The sequence below is a fragment of the Orycteropus afer genome, unplaced genomic scaffold (assembly GCF_000298275.1).
Source record: "Orycteropus afer afer isolate SDZICR_OR568_19922 unplaced genomic scaffold, OryAfe1.0 scaffold00083, whole genome shotgun sequence".
NCBI classification, from domain to species: Eukaryota; Metazoa; Chordata; class Mammalia; order Tubulidentata; family Orycteropodidae; genus Orycteropus; species Orycteropus afer.
Genome location: NW_006921670.1, coordinates 1,200,487 through 1,218,309, shown reverse-complemented (window position 1 = coordinate 1,218,309; position 17,823 = coordinate 1,200,487). Strand labels below are relative to the sequence as shown.

The window sequence follows — 17,823 nt, the reverse complement described above, 5'->3', positions numbered from 1 at the left end:
CCGAGCGCGGACCCGGGAGCTCGAGGCTGCGGCGGCGGCGTGTGTGGTGAGTCCCGGGGCGCAGGGCGCGGAGAGGGGCCTCCGGCGGCCACTGCATTGCTGGGGCGACGTCCCGAGGTGGGAGCGACTGGCGCCTGGTGCCCCGGGGCGCCCCTGCTGAGCCTCGCGCGCCCTCCTCGCAGACCCCGAGGACGCAGCCATGCCGGGCCGGGCCGAGGCCGAGGAGGAGGCCGGGGTCGGCTCGGGGTCCGAGGCGGAGGAGGACGCGCTGTGGGAGCGCATCGAGGGCGTCCGGCACAAGCTGACGCGCGCTCTGAACCCCGCCAAGCTCACGCCGTACCTGCGCCAGTGCCGGGTCATCGACGAGCACGACGAAGAAGAGGTCCTGAGCACCTACCGCTTCCCCTGTCGCGTCAACCGCACCGGTGAGCCGGCCGTGGCCGACCCTGACCCTGAGCGCAGTGCCCTGAACCCTGCGCGGCGCGGCCCCCAGGGCCTCAGGACTCGGCATCTGTGTCCAACACCTCACCTCCTTCTGAGCCACCGTTAAGGTGCAGCCTGTCCACTGTGCCCACACCGGTGTCAGGCAGGGTTTTGTCTGCCTTGGGGTTTCTGCCCACTCCTTGGGTCCACATTAGAGCAGGGGGGTTGGATGTGGTTGCCAGTGCCCGTTAGGCCTGGGGCCTTGTGGTCACAGCTGGCAGATTGTCATCTCTCCTGCGCCCTTTGATCCCTTTGGTTCTGTCTGTCCCCTCTCCTGTGTCTGACAGACTCTTTGGGGAGTCATTTCTCTTCAAGTGCCGAAGACCCATTTCAGTGTCAGGAGGCTTCCCTGGCCCACCGGGTGTGTCTTTGAACCAGAGTTGGCAAAGGGATGAGGGTCTGATGGTGGCTTTCAGGCAGCGGCCACTGGAGAAATTACTTCTCTGCTTTTGGGCCTGGAGGGGGTTTCTCTGTGCTGTTGGAATCATAGGCAGGGTCCAAGGCTGCATTCGCTGACCCTGTATGTGTGTGTGTGTGAAGAGTTTAGGGGGTGCCCTGGGGGGCCCCGTTCTCCTGGCAGTGGCAGAGAGCTTCCCCTCCCTGATGTGTTGGAACAGGCCTCTGTGTGTGTCATTGGTGTAAAAATCCAGGAACACAGGCCCTGGAGCAAGGGGGGAAAAGGTGGCCAGGTGCTGGGGGAGCCCTCACTTTGACCCCTGGCGACCCCCTTTGCTACTGACACTCCCCAGGGCGCCTGATGGACATCCTGCGATGCCGTGGCAAGAGGGGCTATGAGGCCTTCCTGGAAGCCTTGGAGTTCTATTACCCCGAGCACTTCACGCTGCTCACGGGCCAGGAAGCTGCCCAGCGCTGCTCCATGATCCTCGGTGAGTGGGCTGTGCGGCCTCAGACACGGCTGGGACTTCCTTACTCTGTCCGTGTGTGTCTCCTATTACCCTGTTGAACAGATAGGGAAACCGAGGCACAGAGAGAACTGAAGCAGCTTGCCCAAGGCCCCACGGCCAGCTGAGCGTGAGGCTGGGGTCCTAACCTAGTTATCCTGGCTTCCCAGCCCCCAAGCTCTTTTCCTCTAAAATTGTTTTCACACGCAAATGTATCGGGCATACACAGATTTACAGTTTCTTATGTAAAATATTCAGACGCTGCTGTGGAAGACTTTAGAGTAAAAAGAAAAGATACACAAATATGTGGAAACTAATTAACATACCAAACAACCAATGGGTAAAGAAGACAACAAGAAGAAATAGAAAAATACTTAAAGACAGAAGCCCTCTTCCTCCCTTAGCTCTGCTCTACTGCTGACGGTTCGGCCAGTCTCCTTTTTCTGCATTTCTACACACGTGTACATAAGCACAGGGCATCGTTCAACACGTGTTGCTCCATGTTTTGCTTTTTTTCTGTTTTCAGAACAACTGCTTTTACTGATTCTTCCCCATCTGTTACACTTGTTTTAAATGGCTGCATAGTACTCATTCATGAAGTTTTGCTGTCATTCATTTCATCAGTCCCCTACTGATGAACATCTCGTTTATTTCCACTTTGTGACATTACAGGCAATGATGCTGGGGCCATCCTTTGGGCATCTATGCAAATGCAAGTGTGTCTGGGGAAGAGCGTCTTAGGCTGGGTTTTCTAGAGGGGTGAACAAAGTGACACATATGTATATAAATATATATAAACCAAACCCACTGCCATTGAGTCGATTCTGACTCAGAGCAACCCTTTAGGACAGAGTGGAACTGCCCCGTCGAGTTTCTAAGGCAGTTAATCTTTTTTTTTTCTTTTTTAAAGAATTGTGATTTGGGTGAAAGTTTACAGAGCAAATTCATTTTCCATTTAACAGCTCATACATATTTTGTTTCATGACATAGATTGCAGTCCCCACAATGTAACAGCTGTCTTCCCACTTCTTCCCTGTGGTTACCTTTTCCCTGTGTCCTTCTTTCCTATGCATTCCTGCCCTCTGAGCTATCTCCCTGTGCAAATACTGCCCTTCTGATCTCCGAGGGGGAGCTCTGGTGGTGTAGTGCCTAAGGCATTTGACTGCTAACCAGAAGGCTGGGGGTTTAAACCCATCAACCACTCGTTGGAAGGAAGATGGGGCAGTCTATTTCCATAGAGATACCGCCTCAGGAACCCAAAGAGGGGTCACTATGAGTCAAATTGATGTCACAGCAGTGAGTTTGATTTTTTTTTTTTTCCATCTCCCAGGGTTGATTGTTCTAAGGAGTGTACCTACCTGGTGTAAATGCTCACCTTATACACCTGTCTATTGTTTGGCTGGAAGCCACAGGAGTGAGTTCAATTCCAGCTCTGACTAGATGACTAGGGGCCATAATCTCAGGGGTTTCAACAGTAAGCCTAGCCTTTTTTATGATTTTGAGTTTTGTTCCACATTTTACTCCCATTTTATCCAGGATATCCTATTTTGATCCATTTCTGTGTGATTGACAGTGGTAGCTGGGCACCATCTAATTCTTCTGGTCTCAGGGTCATGTAGGCTGAGGTTTGCATGGTCTACTCGTCCCTTGGACTAAGTGTTTCCATGCATTTTTTATTTCATTCAGCCAGATGAGAGACCAGTTATTGCATCTTAGATGGCCCCTTGCAAGCTTTTAAGACCCCCGTTGCTACTCACCAAAGTAGGATGTAGAACAATGTTTTTGTGTAGTATGTTATGCTAACTGAAAGGCTTTAAATCTTAACAGAAGCAAACTGTCTCATCTTTCTCCCATGGAGCAGCTGGGGGGTTCGAACTGCTGACCTTTTCATAAAGAAATAGATTTATTTAAAGGAATTGGCTCATGCAGTTATGGAGACTGCTAAGTCCCAAATCTGTAGGTCAGCTGTAAGGCTGGAGGTTTCTGACTCATGTGGTTGCAGGGGCTGATGAACCCAAAATTGGCAGGGCAGGCAGCAGGCTGCTGGCTCATGTCCCAAGAACTGGAGGTCAGATGATGACGAGTCAGAAGTAGGATCAAAAGAGAGAGAGAGAGAGAGAGAGAGAGAGAGAAAGAGAGAGAGAGAAAGAGAGAGAGAGAGAAAGAGCGAGAAAGAAAAAGAGAGAGAGGGAGAAAGAGAGAGAGGGAGAGGGAGGGGGGGAGGGAGAGAGGGGGGGGAGAGAGGGAGGGAGGGGGGAGAGAGAGAGGGAGAGAGAGACGGAGGGGGAGGGGGGGAGAGAGCGTGAGCGCAAGCACATGTACGTGCTTTGCCAGAACAACCATCTATATTGGATGCAGGCCACACCCCCCACGGAAGCTCCCCTCACATCAGATCACAGAACGGAGGATCAGGTTGACATATAACACTGACCATCACGGAGAAGTCCTGAGAAGTCGTTTCTCAGAGTGTGTATTTTAAATGTTAAACCAGTTTACCTCCCAGCAGCAGTGTGTGTGCCCACTTTGCTGTATTTGCCAGTCTGATATATAAAAAAACAATTTATACGTGTTTCAAATTTATACTTCAGAGATGTAGTTCACAGCTTACTAGCTAGTGAATCTTGGGCAAATGGCTTGACTTTTCTGTGCCTTAGTTTCTGTCTTTAAAGTGGGGATAATAATAGTACTTACCTTATATTGTTATGAAGATTAAATAAGTTAATGTATGATTCTAGTGCAAAGAATGAAGTTAACAAAGGCTAGTGGCTACTATTATTGCTGGTGAGTTTAAACATGCTTTCCTTGTTTTTTAGTCATTTATGTTATGGTACTTGCCCTTTGATAACTTTTGCCTTATTTCTGTTAGGTTGTTTGCTTTTTTATTTCTTATTGATTTATGGGAGCTCTTTTTATATTATGGTGCAGAATCCTTTGTTAATACGTTATATTTTCTCCTACTCTGTTGCTTGTCTTTTAACTTTATTACATTTTTCGTCATTCAGGGGTTAAATTTTTTTTACATACATTTGTCCATCTTTTCTCTTACAGCTACTGGATTTTTGTGGCTTGTTTAGGAAGGTCTGCCCTACCCTCAGAATTATCAAAATATGCTCTAGAATTTTCTTCTAGTGTTTTCATAGTTTGCTTTTTTTTTTTCCCCTCTGTGCAGTCTGCTATCCTCCTGCATTCTATTAACCTCACCTGCATTTTCTCTCCCTTGTCCCTGGCAGATGAGGAGGGGCCTGAGGGCTTGACCCAGTTCCTGATGACAGAGGTGCGGCGGCTGCGGGAGGCTCGCAAGAGCCAGCTCCAGCGAGAGCAGCAGCTGCAGGCCCGGGGCCGGGTGCTAGAGGAGGAGCGGGCAGGGCTGGAGCAGCGGCTGCGGGAGCAGCAGCAGGCCCAGGAGCGCTGCCAGCGGCTGCGGGAAGACTGGGAGGCGGGCAGCCTCGAGCTGCTGAGGCTCAAAGATGAGAACTACATGATCGCCATGCGCCTGGCACAGCTCAGCGAGGAGAAGAACTCGGCTGTGCTCCGCAGCCGTGACCTGCAGCTGGCGGTAGGCCTCGGGGAGGCCGGTGGGGTAGGTGGGGAGGGGGCAGCCTCTGCGATTGGCTGCCGTAGCCAACTCGTGTCCCAGGGCCAGCATGTTCTGGCTGTTTGGCTGTGAGCAAGTCATTCTGGCCTCAGTGTTCTCATCGGTACCATGAGGGCGTTGATAAAACACTTATTTATTGGGGGACTGCCATTTGCCCCGTAGAAACATTCGTTGATGTCTGAAAATGTTTTTGATTGTCTCAGCCAGGGAGATGCTACTGGCAGCTACAGGTAGAGGCCAGAGGCACTGCTCAATACCCTCCCATGCAGAAGACAGTCCTCTGCAACAGAAGTGAATCTGGCTCTAAATGGCACTGGTGCCGAGGTTAAGAAATCCTGGGTTACGAGGAGTCAGGGTTTAAGGCACTTGGGGCACTGAGCTCAATGCTCACAGCATGTATCATGTTAGCTGTTGTTGACATTGTTGTTAGCAAGTGCTGAGTCTGTGCTGTACCGTTTACACGCAGCATGTCATTTCATCTTCACTGAAACATAGCACCAGGTTCTCTTTACAAAATGCTGACATGGAGGCTCAGAGAGTTGAGGGGACTTGTTCAAGGTCACACAGCCAGGAAGTGGTGCAGCCAGGATTTGAACCGATTCCAATTAAATGTGCTGCTGCCTGCTGGCCGTCTGGGTGGAATCTGACTTGTTCCTCTCTGGCAGCAAGTGGCCTTGCCTCTTATAGGCTGGGACATGGAGCCTCACTACTTTTTCCTTATTGGACTCTGCATGGGGAAGACGTTGGTATTGGCTGTTCTGGGAGTTGACTTAGGGTTTAGTGAGTGATTTCACATTAAGGGCTTGCTTACCAGTGCCTGTGGCACACAGTAGGCTCTTTCCAGGAACACTGTGTGAGGTTCCACAGTGGGACTCAGACTATGACACTTGAAAACCCTTTTTCCCATGAGCCTCAGGCTGTGGCTGCAATGTTACAAGGGGGTGACGTGTGTCTGTGGTGACAGCACATGTGAAGCTGTAGGTGTGGGTGCAGTGGTGTGTCACTGCCGGCGGCTGTGTAGGGCGGGGTGAATTGGTGTGTGTGTGTTGGGGGGAAATGAAACCTGACCGAGGTGATAGACCATGTGTGGAAGGGCCCAGGTCACTGGTCCTGCTTGAGGGCATAGGTGGCCAGTTAAGGGTTGGGAGGCGAGTGTGAGGCTGTTGTCCAAGGGTCGGCTTGGTGTGTGGTGTGAGGTGGAGGCTGTCTGAAGCCCATAGCGTGGCTGCAGATTGAGTGAGGGGTGGCTGGCAGGGCCAGGGGATGTGGGGTCCAGGCACCCTCTGCCACTGATGAGCACACAGGCAAGGCTTCCCTCTTGTGCCTCAGTTTCCTCATCCTTAAAGCAGGAGGTCAATTTGAGGATGTTATAACAGTTACAAAGGAGCTCTGGTGGCGTAGTGCCTAAGGCATTTGACTGCTAACCAGAAGGCTGGCGGTTCAAAGCCACCAGCCACTCCTCGGAAGGAAGACTGGGCCATCTACTTCTGTACTTCTGTAGAGACACTGCCTTGGAAACCTAAGGAGGGGTTGCTATGGGTCGAAATCGACTCAATGGCAGTGAGTTTGATTTTGGTTTTACAACAGTTACAAAGTACTTCCTGTGTGCCAGGCATCAACTCCTTTAATTTTCAGTAATCCCGTCGTGGCATAGTGGATAAGGCACTTGACTGCTAATTGGAAGGTCAGTGGTTCAAGCCCACCAGCTGCTCTGCAGAAGGAAGACAGGGTGATCTACTTCCGTAAAGATTTACAGCCTCGGAAACCCAGTCAGGGTCGCTGTGAGTCAGAAATGACTTGAGAGCGGTGAGTTTGGTTTTGGTTTTGGTGGCAGTGGGTGATGTGCTGTGAGGGCCCCCATTTATGACGAGGAAACCGAGGCACAGAGAGCTGGGTTAGGGTACTCTCCCAGGGTCCCAAGGTTGAGCAGTTCCTGAGAATGCCCTTGGCACTGCTGATGGGTGGGTAAGTAGCAGGAAAAGAGAGCCGGCTTCATCTCTCCTCAGATGGTGGGGCTCCTCCCGAGCTGAGACAGACCCGGGGTGGCTGTGAGCCTTTCTCAGAGGAAAGGGTTCTGTTGCTTAGCGAGGACGGTGTGGTAGCTGCCAGCGGGGTGGTTGAGACAGGCCGCGGCCGGCACCACTTGCCGCACCTTTGGGCCAGGTGTGATTGTCAGCTGGCGTCCAAGGACTGGCGGGTGTGTGCGTGTGACTCGGGGGGAATGCCCTGGTGGGGCACAGCTCTCTGGTCTGCTCCAGGGGTTGGGATGGAGCGCGAGGCAGTTGGAAGTGGCTGCAGGTGTGCACGGTCCGACCAGCTGGGGCTAAGCTAGTCTGCTGCTGGATTGCGATCACGCTTGGCTGCTTTTTTTCAGTTTTGGGGGGAGTGGAAGGTAAGGGAGACAATTAAATTAATGAACAAGATTTTCTCTATTTACAACTCAGCTAACCAACAGTGGTTGCACAACATGAAGGGCTGCTCTGTAGGGTGTTTTCAAGACTGGGACCTCTGGAAGCCGATTGCTAGTCTTGTCTTCCGAGGTGCCTCTGGTTGGATTCAAGCTGCCAGCCGTTGCGCTAGTAGTCAAACACTTAACCATTTGCCCTACCCAGGGACACTGTATAGGAACTGTTGAATTGGCAGATGTTTTGTTGTGTATACTGTCTTCATAATCAGAGTAAAACAGAAAAACACAAGACTTCGCCCCTGTGAGTCTGCCTCATCTTCTTGGAGCTTTTCCGCTACAGATTAGTGAAGGAGCTGCAGATGGGTATTAACGGAACAGCTGAGGGGGCCTGGTGGCAGCCTGGGTTCCTCCCTCACGGGCAGGTGTGCCTGTGGCAATGATTTATTACTGTGTTTTACAAGGTGCAGGTTTAATGAGCTGTTATTTCTAAGCACCATAAACGTAAGGAATGAACGCTATAATTTTGTGCTAAGTGAGTTTGTACACCAGGATTAAATGCATCCGCATTTCCTACTGTGCAGCAGAGATGCCAGGTGCCCCGTCCCCTGAGGTCACTGGGGCAGCCGGCTGGCCAGGAGGCTGGGGGGTGTGTGGCTGCGATTTGCTGGGGAGGGTGTGAACCCGCTTGCCCTTGTAACTCGCTGTCTTTCTCTGGCTGCTTACAAAGCGTATTTTGTGAGTGGAAAGGAATGCAGGGAGTGCATTTCTTTCCAAGTCCTCTGCGGAGGAGGGATGGACTGTTAATTCACTAAGCTGCCTGCCCCAGTCTCCACACCACTCTGTGTGTGTGTGTGTGTGTGTGGTGCTGTTCTCGGCTCCGAGGGGTTGGGGCTGCAAGAGAGGTCAGGGATACTCTGAGGTCAGCAGTCCTTGGCATGTCTGAGCGCAGCACTGCAGAGGTCACTGTGACCTTGCCCAACAATGACTTCATTTCATGGTCTGCCACCTGCCGCTACTCTCATTGTCTGGCCACCTTGGACCCTGCGTGAATTTGGAAAATGCTGATTCTGGCAGAGTGGACTCAGCCTAGCAAACTGTGAGCCAGGTGGCTTCCACACAGCCGCGTACTGCCACACCCCGCCAGCCTCTGGTTACACAACCTGAACTGGTGACATTCGGGGTGCTGAGACTTTAAAGCTGTGAAGATAGCCACAGTCACACCCCTGACAGCTTCCTGGCTGCACCTTTACTGCCCAATGGCCTCTACCCAATCACTCCCTTAATCGATTCTTGCAGTATCTTTGGGAGGCAGGCAGCGGGCAGAGGATTGACTGGGCCCAGTTTTTTTATTGGCGCCTCACACCAATTCTGCAGTTCTACGTGTACAATTCAGTGACATTAATAATATTCTTCGAGTTGTGCAGCCATTGTCACCCGCCTTTTCTCAGTGACCCCACTACCATTAAGATTTGCTCGCTGCCCCGAGCTTCTTGTCTCACCTTTCGAGGTGAGTTGTCACTGTTGTTAATCTGCCTGGGTCCATTTACTGATGAGGGCGTGAGGCTTTCCAAGTGGAGATTCTGTTGGGAATTTCTTTTAAGGCAGGATCAGACTCCCCTGTGGTCCATAAGCATGTGCTGAGCTGGGAGGGGGACATCTTGGATCCTACTGCTGCTCTGAAAGTTTTAGTTCTGGGCTGGGTGAGACCCTCAGAACCACTCCCCTCACCCCCAGCTATGATGAGGAGGAGGCTGAGCACAGAGAGGGGCCGTGACTTACCCAAAGTCACACTGGTTAGAGGCAGAGTGAGGCCCTGGTTCCTCCTGTTTTTGGTCCAGCCCCTCTTTCCCTTTGTCATCTGTCATGCTGATTATTAGCTGACTGACCGTACAGGGGGGCATCCCTGATTTGCAATGGGGTTCCATTCCAATGAGACTCCATCCTAAGTCAGTGCTGACTTAAGTCGAATAACTTTTTTTTTTTTAAAAGTTTTAATTATTACTGTCTTTTATTATCAGTATCTTTATAAATCCCATCTTTCTTTGTCTTTGGGGTTGGAAACGTTACATCTAAACTAACAGATGTATTTTAATGCATACACACATAAAGAAATACACAAATCATAGAAATTTACTCCAATGATGAAGAGTTGGCCTTTTGTCACTGAGGGTAATAACTTCATTTGTGGAAGGCTCTGGATCATTTGGATGAACCCTGGGAATGGGGATGGTGTTTCTAGTTAGAAAATTAGCGAGCGTTGTCTGTATGATCCTTTTTTCCTTCCTATATTTTGCAATAACATCTCACTGCTTCCTGACTCTAATGACTGTAGTAAAGTGATCACTGTTTGGGTCTATGTTTTCAAACAGCTAAAGCCCCTGATTTAGTTTTAAAAAAACTTCAGTTAGTCCTCTCACTGTAGAAATTTTTGGCAACTTCTCTCCTTCCTCTTCCTCATTATTTCTTTCCTCTTTAAAACCTGTTAAGTCCTGATTTGTCAGATCCTCTTCTTCGTGATCTGTGGGCTATTCTACATCACCTTGTGTTCTGGTTCCCTAGTGCTGCTCTGACAGGAATATACCACCAATGGGATGCTTGAACAAATAGGAGTTCATTCTCTTACAATTCGGAGGCTTTAAGCCCAAGTTCAAAGTGCCAGGCTCTAGGGGCTGGGTGAAAGCCCTTCAACTTTGGAATTCAGCTCTGCTTCCTGCTCCTGGCCCACTGACACTGGAGGCTTTTCTTTACTCAGAGAGCTGCTGGCTGCTGAGACTGACAAGCCCAAGGTTGACAAGTAATAAGGCACAGTCCCGATGTTACCAAACCACATGGCAGGCCATTAATTCAAGTCCATTGAAAGTCCCCAGGTCGGCAGAGCATGGCAGGCTGCTGAACAAAGACATGGCTACATGCAGGGTTTAAGCATGCCCTAAACTAGAGACCATTCCCCAAGGGTTCTCCTTATATATGGGAAGCAGACCATATTCCCTAAGGCAGCTACTCAGCTGCTCACAGTAGATTCCACCATGGAGTTGATTACCAGTCTCATCATGGGGAATACTACATCCAGCTGCCCAGCCACTCAACCAGACCCAGCCAAGTTGACACACAAACTTAACCACCATACCTTGCAACATTGTATGCAGTACATGTTCCTAATGATAAGAGGCACAAAACAAGAAAACCAAAACAGACTGTCCTCCAAAGTGCTGTTGGTTGTAACTGGAGTACATCCCAAGTGAGGAACTAACTATATTCGGTATCAGAACTGTGGATATCAGCATTTTGTGATGTAACACATCGGCCCCCAAGTCCTTGAAGCAGAGACTCCCCAATGGCCTTGGCCTCATTGTCGCCCTTCCCATTTCATATGTACCCAGCCTGTTGGTCTGCCATAGATGAATTGGGGAAGGACCCCAGCTCTGGCCCCTTGGGGATCTAGGAGGTGCACAGGAATAAGGAAGCAGGGCTTCTCTCCCTGCTGGTCTTGCTGGTGGCCCTGAGAGTGTTCCCCGGGCTGAGCCATGTCTTGTGTTGCAGGTGGATCAGCTAAAGCTCAAAGTGAGCCGGCTGGAGGAGGAGTGTACCCTGCTCCGAAGGGCCAGGGGGCTGCTCCCTGGGGTGGAGGACAAGGAGAAGGAGGCGGATGGTGTGGACCTCGTTTCTGAGCTGCGCGCCGAGAACCAGCGGCTGGCGGCGTCACTGCGGGAACTGCAGGAGGGGCTGCAGCAGGTACCTGGGTGGCACAGGTGGGGGTGGACGCTTTCCGGGGCCGCACCTAATCCTTCCTTCATCTTCCCGAGGCCTGGAATGGTGAGGTTCCAGACCTGGGAGTCTGAGGTCTGATTGGCATTCTGCTGAGTGCCAGGCCCTGAGAGCTCCGCTGTCCTGGGAGTGTGCTCTGGGGCTGACGTGGCCTCCTGGAGGTATCTGTGTGTGTGCAAAGCTGGTGCCTCATTCCTTTGAGCGTGTTTTCCTGGGGTGAGGAGCCCCAGCTTTCCTTTGATTTTTAGAGTAGTCCGTGATCCCAAAGGAGTCCGTGGGGGGCACAAACGGTTAAGTGCTCGACTGCTAAGTGAAAGGCTGGAGGTTTAAGTCTGTCTACCCAGAGGTGCCTTTGAAGAAAGGCCTGGCAATCTACTTCCAATAGAGACCGGCCACTGGAAACCCCGTGGAGCACAGTTCTACCCTGACACACATGGGGTCGCTGTGAGTCAGAGTCAACTGCATGGGAGCTGATTTTTTTTTTTTTTTAATGACCCTAAAAAATTGAGGCCCCTGAGGTCTCAATGACCCCGGGGCTTGCTCTGTGGCAGGTCTGGGCGGAGCGAGCCTGTCTCCTCTTCATTGCTCTTCTTAGGACACAGGAGGTAGGGGGATGGGAACGAGTGCTCTGGTGTATTTCATGGGGCTGTGGGGTACCTGGATGGGGTGTGCATCTCCGGGTTGGATCTTGGGCCCAGGGTCTACCTCCTGGGCCAGACTCAGTGCCTGTGAGGGCCCATTGTCAGAGTGGCAGGAATAGGCTTTGGAAATAGCTGCTCCTCCACTGCCCTAAGCATTGGGTGGGGGGCCCCGCTCCGAGCAAGAGGACGGCCTGGTTCTTGTTAAGAATAAGATCTGGCAGGACTTGCCAGAGCACACACCCTCATCCACTTACGCCAGATGCTCCCTGGAGCTTGGGTAGGGCTGGTGCTGGCAAGCCCACTCTGCATAGGTTCCCGAGGTCAAGGTCCTTGGTCACAGTGGCAGAGTTAGGAGACAGGTCCAGGGGATGGGGGCCTGTCTCCCTCTTCCTCCTCACACTCAAGGCAGCCCTGAACTCTGCCCCCAGGAGGCGAGCCGGCCGGGAGCACCAGGCTCCGAGCGTATCCTCCTGGACATCTTGGAGCATGACTGGCGGGAGGTGCAGGACAGCAGGCAGGAGCTGTGCCAGAAGCTGCATGACGTGCAGGGCGAACTGCAGTGGGCGGAGGAGCTGCGAGACAAGGTCAGCTTCCTGCAGCACCCCCCCATGCTCCTAACCACTTTCTGCTAACAGCTCGACCCCTGGGGGGGTGGTGGTGAAAGGCGTTAGGCATCCCTGCACACCTGCTGTGCGCCAGGCACTGGGCTAAGGACTGTCCATTCATTCATTCCAAATAATCTATCAAGACACCAATGTGCTTGGGACATACCAGTGAACAAAACAGAGGTCCCTGCTTTTGTGGGGGGGTGCGTTCTAGCAGGGGTGACAGTCCAGCATACACATAAGAAGTCAGTCATTTTGTATAGTAGAAAATGGTGGCAGTGTGGAAAATGCAGAGCCGCGTTGGGGGCAGATTGCTATTTAAATAGCCAGGAGGATGTTCTTACTGTCCTATTATACCCACTTTATAGATTAGACTGCTGAGGTCCAGTGAAGTGACATCAGTGGCCCAGGCCACCCAGCTGGAGAACTGGGCAGATGAAATCGGGCTTAGGAGCCCAGCCCCTCCCCCTGGAAAGTGGCCACCTACTGGTCACCTTCCCCCTTCTCTGCACGTGCTCAGGGTCCCTGGTCAGCTCTGTGTTGTGACTGGGCCCTGTGCTCCCCACAGTACCTGCAGGAGATGGAGGACCTGCGCTTGAAGCACCGCACGCTGCAGAAGGACTGTGACCTGTACAAACACCGCATGGCCACTGTCCTGGCCCAGCTGGAGGAGATCGAGAAGGAACGGGACCAGGTGAGTCCCTGCCTTCTGCGGGGCGCTGGCTGTTGTACAGGGACGCACAGGGGGAGCCAGCAGGGCTGGAATTGTAGGAAAAGGCTTTCACAGTACACGGATGGCTTAGGACACGCCAGGTGGGTCAAGGAGAAACACAGACACGGGATCTTGAGCGTTTAAGACCCACTGACCTTGCACCTGAACTCACCTGCCTCACCTGCGTGCTTGTGACAGTCATGAGAGTTGGTCCCAGTGTCGTTCATTTCAGAGTACCTTGTTCTGTCATGTCAAGGTCAAGGCCACACAGAAGAGGTGCTTGCAGGTATTTACTGATGAAAACGTTCTGGCTCCCAGTCCCTGAACACCATGGCCTTGTCTCCTGCTGAGGCCAAGGGGAGGGGTGAGGACCCCCGGCCCAGTTCCTCCAGGCCCCCAGTCTTCCTTGTGAGGCCCCCCCCCACAGAGGGGAAGGGCAGGAGGGGGTGCCCTTGTATCAAGTTCAGATCCCAGCATCTCCACTAGAAGAGTTGGAGTGTACAAATTTGAATGGGCCTCAGAATGCCCTGGTGGGCTTGGCGAAAATGCCAGTTTGGGCTTTAGCCCTGATGTTACAGTTCAAGGTTGGGCGTGGGGCCCAGACATCTGCATTCCAGCAGGCCATTTCCAGCCCCAGCGCCCTCTGAGGCAGTAGTGACAGGTTGGGTCATGGGGATCCTGGCCTTCATTGAGGGGAAACGTGCTTTGGATGCAATCAGCTGGGCTTGAACTTGGCTCTTCCACTCACCGGGATACTGTGAGTAAAGCACACAGTAGGTCTCACGAAGAGCTTTAAGTTGTTTCCCCCCACCTCCCTGGGCCATAATTTATTAAAAACATTTTTTTTTTTTATTATTGATTTGGGTAAAAGTTTACAGAGGAAATTCATTTTCCAGACAGCAGTTCATATGCATCTTGTTTCGTGACATTGACTGCAATTCCCCACAATGTAGCAGCTGTCTTCCCACTTCCTCCCTATGGTTACCTCTTCCCTGTGTCCTTTCCTGTGCCTTCCTGCCCCCTGAGCTGTCTGTCTGTGCAGACACTGCCCTTTTGATCTCCCATGGTTAATCGTTCTAAGAAGTGTATCTACCTGATGTAAATGTTCACCCTCTATGGCTGTCTGCTGTTTGGCCAGAAGCCACGGGAGTGAGTTCAGTTCCAGACCTGGAGGCTAACTAGGGGCCTTGGTCTCAGGGATCTCACCAGGAAGAGCTTTAAGGTGTTCTGAGTGAAACATTAGGAGCCTGGACTCCACAAGTAGACTAGAACAAGGGTTTGCGTCGTAGCTCTGTTGACTGCATAACCTTTGTGCCTCTGTTTCCTTATGTGTAAAGTGTTGTGAAGATTAAATGAGCTGATAGTTAGCACAGCGCCTGGCACACAGGAAGTGCTCAGTAAATGTTTACCGCTCTTGCTGTTGGACTCCAGTATACCAGTGATCGTGCAGGTGCCATAGGCTGGGTACCACTTCATTGTGTTACACGGAGCCGACTTGACGGCAGGAAATGGCAATAACAGCTCTTACTGTGGTTGCTGCCTCATCCTCGGGGTCTGAGGCCAGGACTGCTGAGCCGGTGTGGCTCCTTGGCTGCTGCTCCCCAGCATCCTCCCTGCCTGCTCCCCCAGGCCATCCAGAGCCGGGACCGCATCCAGCTGCAGTACTCACAGAGCCTCATTGAGAAGGACCAGTATCGAAAGCAGGTACGGGGCTTGGAGGCCGAGCGGGATGAACTGCTGACCACGCTCACCAGCCTGGAGGGTGCCAAGAACCTGCTGGAGGCGCAGCTGCAGCGGACCCAGGGCGGCCCCTGCCTCAAGGTGAGCAAGTCAGGAGCAAGAGGGTCCTGGCAGAAGGCCTTGGTCAGGGTGGGAACTTGTAGGACCTGGTGAGAGCCTTTGGCCGGGCTTGGGAATGTGCTCAGTGGGAGCCCTTGCTGGGAACATGCAGGTCCCGGAGGGAAACATGGGGGCCCTCACCCTGGGTCAGGAACACACAGGTCTTGGAGGGAGCACTCGGGCAGGGTGGGGACCACACAGGCCCTGGTGGGAGTCCTCAGCTGGGGCTCGGAACATTCGAGCCCAGTCTGGGGTTGGTACAGGTTGTTGAATAGGGAGGCATGTGGGCCTCTGAGCATCTGGGCTGAGATTAGGCTAAAACCTCTCCTTACATACGCATGGGGAAGCCTGGCTACAAGAGAGCTGGCGAGCATCTTGGGTTGCGAAACACAGGACCTAAAAGCTTCTAAAAGCCCAGCCCCCTCATTGCAGAGGGCTCAGAGAAGGTCCGGCTTGTCCCACAGCCAGCCAGCACTGGAGCTAGGCCTGGATCTTATAAACCACTGGCCCTCAGGTGTCTCTTGGGCTGCTCTGCCTTTTCCTGGTTTGGACTTGCTTGAAGAGGGCTTCTGCCAGCCAGGTGCTGCATGGCTGAGGCCTGGAGGAATAGGAGAAGGGAAGCATGGATCGATGACTTCCCACTTTTTAGAACTCTCAGTGCCTCTTTGGTAATGACAGAACCCTTTATCACACCCACAAGACCCTCCAAGGCCCCTCCCTTTCTCCAGCCTGGTTCTCTGGGCTTCAGCCACACTGGGCTTTTAATCTTAGAATGTGTCACAGTCCTGGCTCAGAGTCTCTGCACATGCTGTTCCCTCTGCCTGGAACATCCTCCAATGTAACCATTTAGCACCTACTTACCCTTGAGTTCTCAATTCAAACCCTGAGTTCTCTGGAAGCCCTGCAAGGCCCCCAGGCCCTTCCCTCTGGTCTCAGCCACCTTCTTTCCCTGCTCTTATTGTGACCATTGGAACTCTGGTAGCATAGTGCCTAAGGCACTTGACTGCTAACCAGAAGGCTGGCTGTTCAAACCCACCAGCCACTCCTCAGAAGGAAGATGGGGCAATCTACTTCCATAGTGATACTGCCTTGGAAATCCAAGGAGGGGTCTCTATGAGTTGGGTCCGACTCGATGGCACATAACAACAATAACAACAACCCTGTGAGCATTTGCTGCTGGGTCAGCTCTGACTCCTGGCAATCCCAAATCCTGGTGACCCTATGTGTGTCAGAGCACTGTGCCCCATAGGATTTTCAGTGGCCGATTTGTTGAAGCAGATAGCCAGGCCTTTCCTCTGAGGCACCTCTGGTAGACTAAACCTCAACCATTTGCACCACCCAGGTATTCCACTCTCATTGCACTGGGGGGTTAGTGTGTTCATCTGTCTGCTTCTTTGCAGTTTGCTTTGCCCACCAGCCTATGAGTGCCACCAGGCCAGCCACCTGGCCTGTTTCCCACAGTATCCTGAGAGTGGTGCTCAGGAGATGGTGGCTGGCTTGCACCTGCACCCAGTCCTACTTACCCCTTCTGCCTTCTCTCCTAGGCCTGTGCGTCCTCCCACTCCCTGTGCTCCAACCTCAGCAGCACCTGGAGCCTGAGCGAGTTCACCTCCCCGCTGGGGGGCCCCGACACAGCAGGAGAGGCAGCTGTCCTGGGGGGATCAGAGCCCCACACCTCGGTAAGACACCCACTGGCCCCAGACTGGGGGGATGCTGTAGCGATCTTCATACCATTGCTAAGATATAGAGTGCCTTCCAGTTTGCTGATGGTCCCATTTCACAGGCAACGAACTTGGAGGCCAAGTGCCTTAGTTAAGCCTGCTTGATCCTGAGTCCTGGTCCAGGGGACCTGGCGTGCCCCTCACATTAATCTTGCTGAGCCCCCTCCCTGTTCTGGGCCGTGGTCCTGTCTGTGGAATGAGGCCACACCAGGGGCTCTGAGGTCTGGGAAGGTGCTGGGCCATTGAGGTGACCCAGGCCCCGGCGTGGCATTGCAGGAAGAGGCCACAGACAGTGAGAAGGAGCTCAACCGGCTCTCGATCCTACCCTTCCCTCCCAGCGCTGGCTCCATTCTCCGCCGGCAACGCGAGGAAGACCCCGCACCCGCTAAGAGGTGAAGAGGCCCCCGGGGAGAGCAGTAGGGGCCCCGGGTGGTGGGGCGGCCGTTTCCTGAAAGATCCATCTCCCACCTTCCCTGTGCAGTCAGGTCTGGGTGGTCCCTCCCTTTACTGCCCTTCGATGGCTGCGGCTCTGAAAACTCAGGCCCGTGAACCCTCAGAGTGTCCGAGGTCAGGGGTTAAGGCAGGCCAAATGGCAGAGTGGACTCAGCCCCAGCTGAGCTCCTGGCAGGAGGTCCACTGGAGGTCCAGCCATGTGGTTCAGGACTAGGGGACCCATAGAGTATTTCAAGGGCCCAGGGAGTCACACAGGGACGCTGGGCCCCAGGCTTGATCACCAGCAGCAAACAAAGGGACCAAGCCCTGTCTGCCTGTGGCAGGGGCAAGGGTAGGAGCTACCCTGCCTTCTGGTGGTGGTCCCTGTCACCGCTTTCCCTAGAAGGTGCCCCTCTTCCTTTCATTTCCTCATGAAATGCTGGGCACCAGGAGTTTGTGATCAGCATGGGCCTGACCCCAAGGGCGACTATGTGTGACTGAGGTGGGAGGAGGTCCTCGTAGTCGGGAAGGCAGACCCCAGAGCCACAAATGACAACCCAGGATAGAGAATGGGATATGAGTGAGAGGTCAGGGAAGGCTTCCTGGAGGGGGCCTTGGAGCAGGCTTTGAAGGACAGGCCAAGGCATTCTCAGTGGAAGAATCTGCAGCAGATGCCTGAATGTTCACTTCAGCTCAGGGGAGCAGGGTGGCCTGGGGTCTG

At 52.9% G+C, this 17,823-nt stretch overlaps 1 protein-coding gene across 1 annotated transcript in view; it reads left to right on the top strand.

Moving 5' to 3' along the window:
* Nucleotides 1-193: 193 nt before the first annotated feature.
* Nucleotides 194-17,823, top strand: part of CARD10 (caspase recruitment domain family member 10) — a 32,705-nt gene continuing 15,075 nt past the window's right edge. Inside the window, exons 1-9 of the mRNA XM_007941642.2 lie at nucleotides 194-425; nucleotides 1,233-1,370; nucleotides 4,616-4,941; nucleotides 10,928-11,119; nucleotides 12,222-12,377; nucleotides 12,967-13,092; nucleotides 14,740-14,931; nucleotides 16,494-16,628; nucleotides 16,947-17,062. Of these exons, the coding sequence (XP_007939833.1) occupies nucleotides 200-425; nucleotides 1,233-1,370; nucleotides 4,616-4,941; nucleotides 10,928-11,119; nucleotides 12,222-12,377; nucleotides 12,967-13,092; nucleotides 14,740-14,931; nucleotides 16,494-16,628; nucleotides 16,947-17,062 (1,607 nt within the window). The 5' untranslated portion in view covers nucleotides 194-199. The remainder of the gene's footprint in view (nucleotides 426-1,232; nucleotides 1,371-4,615; nucleotides 4,942-10,927; nucleotides 11,120-12,221; nucleotides 12,378-12,966; nucleotides 13,093-14,739; nucleotides 14,932-16,493; nucleotides 16,629-16,946; nucleotides 17,063-17,823) is intronic.